The sequence below is a fragment of the Zerene cesonia genome, chromosome 14 (assembly GCF_012273895.1).
Source record: "Zerene cesonia ecotype Mississippi chromosome 14, Zerene_cesonia_1.1, whole genome shotgun sequence".
In the NCBI taxonomy this organism is placed as follows: domain Eukaryota; kingdom Metazoa; phylum Arthropoda; class Insecta; order Lepidoptera; family Pieridae; genus Zerene; species Zerene cesonia.
This window is the reverse complement of record NC_052115.1, coordinates 3,712,443-3,718,708: the sequence shown is the minus strand read 5'-3', so window position 1 is coordinate 3,718,708 and position 6,266 is coordinate 3,712,443. Positions and strand designations below refer to the sequence as shown.

Genomic DNA, 6,266 nt, shown 5'->3' with positions numbered 1-6,266 from the left:
CTTGGCAACGCATCGTGTTAGAAAGAAAAGATGGACGAAAAACAGAAAAAGCCGGTAATCCTTGTTAGATGGTCAGTAAAGCGAAATGTTACTAACTTCCATTGCGAGTTAAGAGCCTCCTCTTATTATTGTGTTAACACTGTTTTCAAGAAATGATAATGATGTTGAAATCAAAGCGTAAATTATGCGCACTTGAATTGGCTCAGGAACGCAGAGGTACAACCTTGCTTCTCACTTTTCTCATGAGATTTTCAAAAGAAAAATAGGAATATCTGATTATAGGTCATGTTGTTGAAGAGGCCTCGAGTGCGACAGTCATCAAGTTTCAAGCACCTCGGTTCATCTCCAAGTCGCCAGTGCTAAAGTCGTATTAAATTCTTACAGAATTATGTTCTTTGATCACTTTCGCGTTTTCTTTACGCGTTTCAAATACAACTGATTTGGTGCCTATTTTCTTTATGTTGAAATATCTTACGTGGAGTAAGTAGTGTATAATAATATAAATAGTCCTCTTTTTTGTAGTTTTACAGTAATTATGAGTCATGTTTACATTTAATACGACTGTTTCTTTGAAGTTAAGAATTATCATCTTAATTATTTTCTTACAATGCCACACGTATTTTTTATACCTGATGTAATAATTGTGTGTTTTTTTACTGCTAATAATTTTATTACTAGCAGACGTAATAAAATACATATGATATAATCTGATTCCGATTATTAAACCACAACAGGAAAGCGTGAAAATACGGCTTGGAGAGGCTGAAATTGGAGACGGTAATGAGGAACCGCATAGTTACGAGAATACATAAGTGGGAGGAAAGCCATAATATCAGAGTTTCTTGTATTTGATTTTACATTTGTATTTAGTGATATTAAATATAAACTATTTTAATGTATTTGTAGTGTCAAATAAAATGTAAATTCACATTAAAAATATGTTTTTAAATGTAAAGTTTGTGTACTATATCTAGGTAGGTATTTTTTTTAGCCCGTAGCTCTTGATTTGCGCGCTTAAACAAACAAACTCAACATAAGTATAAATTCAATTTACACCACACATTTTGTTAAAAATTCGTGGAAATATGCAACCTTCTTACGTAATAAGCATTGTATTGATCTTATCTCGAATAATTACATTTTAACATCCGCTACCAGGAAAATAAATATTACCTACCTGTAATACCTACACCTTGATTAGTGAAGGTAAACAATACCGATATTTTTAGTTAATTTAAACGAATAAAGGATGAAGAAAATTTTGTAACATTTATTGGTGAAGGTTTTCCCAGAAGTGAGACAAAATTATCTTTATACAATATATGTAACATGTATATAGAAATATACATAATGTATAGAAGTCAAGTGTCTTTCTAAAGCATAAGGAAACAATTCGTTATTTTATATCCTTTTCTTAGAAGTCTAGGATAAAAGGGAAAGTCATGTACAAAGGGAAGACAATAAACGTGATCCAGCCCTGCGGCTGGTCTTAGCCGACATTAGTTTCGTCGGCCATTGTCGGAAAAGCAATCGGTCAAGGAAAGCAAGTAAATACTTTGTATTGTTACTTCCAGATGGAACGGCATTTTAGAGTTCTAATTCTTTTTATTGTTTATAGTACATACTTCAAAATCGGTTGTAATTTAAGAATGTTTCTTAAAAAGATTAAGTAAAGATCAATGCTAGATGCATTGGTTTTGAAGAAGTGAATTAGTTTGAGAATGAATTTTAACTATAAAATTATGTAACGGGTTTCGTTTTACTGTGTATTTCGTTTTCTTTTAATAAGCAGTAAATTTAAAATTGATCACAGTTATATAGCTATTATTATCTATACTAATATCATAAAGCTGAAGTTTGATTGTTTGAACGTACTAATCTCAATAAACTACTGGCCCGATTTGAAACATTTTTTTCAATGTTAGCCAATTTTTTGGCTAAAATTATAATAATTGTGTAACAATATACATTTATATTTATGAATTTGTTGGTAGAAAGACATACGCATAATTCTATATAACATTCAAAACAATGTTTATGATATTAGTGTATTATTTCAATAGGATTGTATTGTTAAGTGATAGAAGAATATGAAATCGCAGCATTTGATATCTATTTGAAGACCATGACGACCATTGATTTTCTTCATTTGTGGTGGGAGCCAGATGGCGACCATATCATACGCTACTGTATTGCACTCAAGAAGTAAATATAGCGCATTGATTTTTCTGTCACGTATCGGACTGTGATAGGTAATTATTTTGTTGTACAGTATGCATTGCTAGTTTTTAGTAGCGCCATGTATAAGAAAAAGGGTACAATGCATCATCGTAAGACTAATAAACCGAGGATAGTCTAAACGTTATTAGCGTCCCATGCTTTATTGACTTAACCAAATATACGTTTGAATAAAATGTGAAAGTTTCAATATTGTAGAATTGATACTCGTAGTAAGCGTAGTACTTGTAGTAAAACTAGATTTAATTTCAATACGTTTATTAAATCATATAAAGATCATAGAATCAAATTCGAATTTACTCGATTCAGGCTGCGTACTTTTCGACGAAAGCTTTGAAATCGTTTTCAAATTTTCCTTCAGCGTCGTACTTGTGACGCAGTTTTTCCCAATGTTCGGGCAATGTCTCCTTCACCGCTTTCATCACCTTAGCAACAAGGACCTTTTGTTTTTCAGTGCACTTACCACATGATGTCTGCACTGCTTCAGGCGCTAGTTCTGTAACATATAATTTTTTACCATCTTAGTATATAGTTTTTTAAAGCTAAATTTTTCTTATATACATTTTTTCTAGTACTCGTACTATTTGTTTGAAATGAAATGAATGAATGTATGAAATTATTGTATGAAATACGTTTGATTATGTGAGTAGGTTTAAAACACCTTTCAAGATGTATGATTGATTACATTTCAAGAGAGAAACTATGAGACACTTTTATCTCCATCTATCAGTTAAACTGACTAATAAGGAAAAAAAAAATCTTTCAAAAGTGTCAATAGGCTATCAGGGACATTATCAGCTAGTTCCATATACCTGCTTTAAGTCTAATGATCCATCATTACGATATTTCAAATACGTCCCTTACTTTTTCACATACTACCCACCTTTCAATTCGCTAGCTTCAGGAGTACACTTGCCCTCACCCTCGAAGCATTCAGCGTGTGAAATTAATAGCCTTTTGTTTTTAATGAGCTCCTCAATATCAAAGTTATCATAACGTTCGCTGTAATGATCATCAGGCCTTGCAGACACAAATGCTGTTAAAGCACACAGTACTATCAGGAGTTTCATGTCTGAAAAAATTTTACAATATTCAACGAATTGTATATTATTCAGCTATGCATTAATTAATATATAATCAGATTTAATCTTAAAAATAACGTGCTCTCGGTTTAACTGTTTTTAGGTTGATTGTACTTGGTAAGATAACAAATTAACATTTGAATCTATTTAATATTAAAAACATCCTTATATAAAAGTGTACGTCAACGTGACAACTTACGAAGCATTTAAAACTTAGAAAAATTATTGACAAGATCTTATTAGCATTAACAGGAAATTTATAAATTTTCATTAACAGGAATTGGTTTACTATTTGAGGTATATACTATAAACTCTCATTATTGTTGCCTCTCAAAAGATTGATGAATCGATTGCATAAGGTGTTATCACGAACAATAGGTATACTCATTTTATTTATAAATTTGTTTTATGATCCTATTTAGTTGACGTAACGGAATTTTTGTTTAATATTGGATAATTAAATCTTATTCCGAAAGGTGTTATAGAGAAATAGGCATATTTTTAGGCTAGAATAGGCGTATTTTTTATCACGATAGGTTGGATGTCCAATAAAATTAAATATGGTTTTGGGCAAAATACAAGTTTTTATTAAGTTGTGTCAATAATAATAATTTTAAGATACAATACAATAAGTACTTTGAATTTCGCGTATATTTTATCAATATGAATTTTAATAAAAAAAGGTTAATTAAAACTAAGTAAAAAATAAATTATAGATTATATATGCTAAGTGCATTGCGTATTAAGTGTATTTGCATCAAAGCCTTCGGGCTATGGAATTAATATGCAGGTCAGTTAACGCGTCGTTTCTCATGAGGAGTAGGTATTATGTATGGATTCTGAATATCTGAACTATTGGCTGTATTCGAGAAGGTCCCTATTTATATAATAAACGCGAAAGATACTTTCTCTGTCTGTTTCTTCTTCACGCCTAAACTATTGAACCAATATGGATGAAATTTGGTACAAATATAGTTTGTTACCTGGGATTGGACATAAGATAGGTTTAATCCTTAGTTGTTTTTTACTATGGCGAAGCCTTGGCCGGAAAGTCAGTAACACATAAATGTAACTTGAGTGGTATACGGGCTTTATTGTACTAATTTAAAGAAACTTTAATGTTATCCGTATAGTTAATATTACAAGTATTAAAATATTGATCTATCCTGTGCGTCGGTTTATATTAATAAATGTATAATATAAATGAATATAAATACACTATATAATATAATACGTTAATGGATCAAAAAAGGTACTTATTGATATAGTTCGTTCGGTGAGTCTTTAAATCGTAGATTATGTGAGTTTCGTTTATGAAATTATTAAATGAATTTTAATGAATGTAAATGTTAAGAAAATGTGAAGAAAGGCATACACTTTTTTCTCTTTATATAAGCTATGCTACTGGACTAGACTTCAAAAAAACGAAGCGGTTGATCCGACGGAATTTTGTTTATGTGGTTAATCTTAACTACCAATGTTAATATTTGATTGTTACGATTTAAATATAAATGTGCCATGGAATAAATAAATCCAAATAATCGACAAGGTATGGATATTTTTATTTTTATGTCCCATTTATGAATATACTTATTTCAAAATTTTGAATCCTCCTTTCTTATCAATTTTAATTTTCGTCACTTGTTCACACAACATGATCACACACAATCTAAGAATTAATAAGTTTCATAGCTATCAATTAATGACATTTAAATCTAACCAAATCTATCCTAAATGTAAATTAATTAACTGTTCCTTACTTACTTGGTTTAAAATAAAATTAAATCACAATAATCCTCAGGGTGAAGTCACAATGCTTATTATCCACCACGCACTTGGTTTATGCTGCTGTAGATGATTCTGCGTCTTTATATATGATTGTAGTATTCCGGTCTATGACTTTGAAGCTAATTAACGAAAACAACCAAAAAAGTTTAACTCAATATCATTCTTGAGTAGGTACCTACTGAAAATTAAAAGTTTTCTGGGGAATTTTATGTTTTGTTTTTATTGATTCAGTTAACTTTACATTCTATGTCGGATATTGAAATATGTTATCGTGTTTATGCTGTTGCGAATATATAAAATATTTGTGTATACATTATTTAAATTAAAATCATCTACTCTCTGAATAATAATTTTTTAAATTATATAATGAGTAAAAACGCCCTAGCAGAATCAGATTTTTCCATTCACTATGACAAAGGAATATTTACATGTATCATTATTTCATGTAATGTAATGCGAAATATAAATATTTTACGTTAAAGAAAGGAAAATTTATTTGATGAGGGCCCCGACCCCAAACTATCTTTTGTTATCAAACAAATCATTCGCGTCGCCACGGGCCAATGTATAAGCCCATGTATATTACTAGAAAATACCTATTTTCAAGATCAAAAGTAACGTTGGTAACTCACAAATTACTCGTATAGTGAACATATATATCAATGGTAGGCAACTGCTTCATAACAAGAAATATTGCCTCTAACAATATCTAATCGCATCATTAGAACACATATTTTTTTTGCATGATTGAGTACAATTTATGGAAAAGTATTTACATCGTATTGATGGCAACAGAGCAACGGTATGGTAATTGGCAATTCATATCAGTAACAATAAGGGTCTTTAATATTAGTTTTTTGTTTTATTGTAATTAGATTCAATGACTTTTCCAAATTATACGTTGTTGCTAGTTGTTAACTTATATCATTGTATAATATCTAGAATTATTTGTTTGTAATACGTTTTTTGTTTAAAGTAGAATATACGATAAAAAGAATTGCTGCACTCTTACAAATGTTGTCAATAGATTCATCTAACTAGAATTTTAATTCAATGATATTTCATAAACGTTTTGATTTGATAAAAGAAATAAAACAGGTTATAATTTACTAATATTAAGATCGCAATATAATGACAGTTTTCACTGTAATATCTAAA

General features: G+C 29.9%; 1 protein-coding gene across 1 annotated transcript; it reads right to left on the bottom strand.

Annotated features, from left to right (window-relative positions):
• Window positions 1-2,479: 2,479 nt before the first annotated feature.
• Window positions 2,480-5,161, bottom strand: LOC119831818 (allergen Tha p 1-like). The gene is made up of 3 exons (XM_038355354.1): window positions 5,085-5,161; window positions 3,122-3,310; window positions 2,480-2,734 (listed from the first exon to the last, which is right to left on the bottom strand). Exons 2-3 carry the CDS (start codon window positions 3,306-3,308, stop codon window positions 2,544-2,546), a joined length of 378 nt encoding a protein of 125 aa, XP_038211282.1. The 5' UTR covers window positions 3,309-3,310; window positions 5,085-5,161; the 3' UTR covers window positions 2,480-2,543.
• Window positions 5,162-6,266: the final 1,105 nt, after the last annotated feature.

Bases quoted from the DNA above. Each gene is read 5' to 3' on its own strand.
- LOC119831818 (XM_038355354.1), bottom strand. From the start codon at position 3,308: ATGAAACTCCTGATAGTACTGTGTGCTTTAACAGCATTTGTGTCTGCA. The intron at 2,735-3,121 runs GTGGGTAGTATG...TATATGTTACAG, and splicing joins TGAAGCTAGCGAATTGAAAG to AACTAGCGCCTGAAGCAGTG.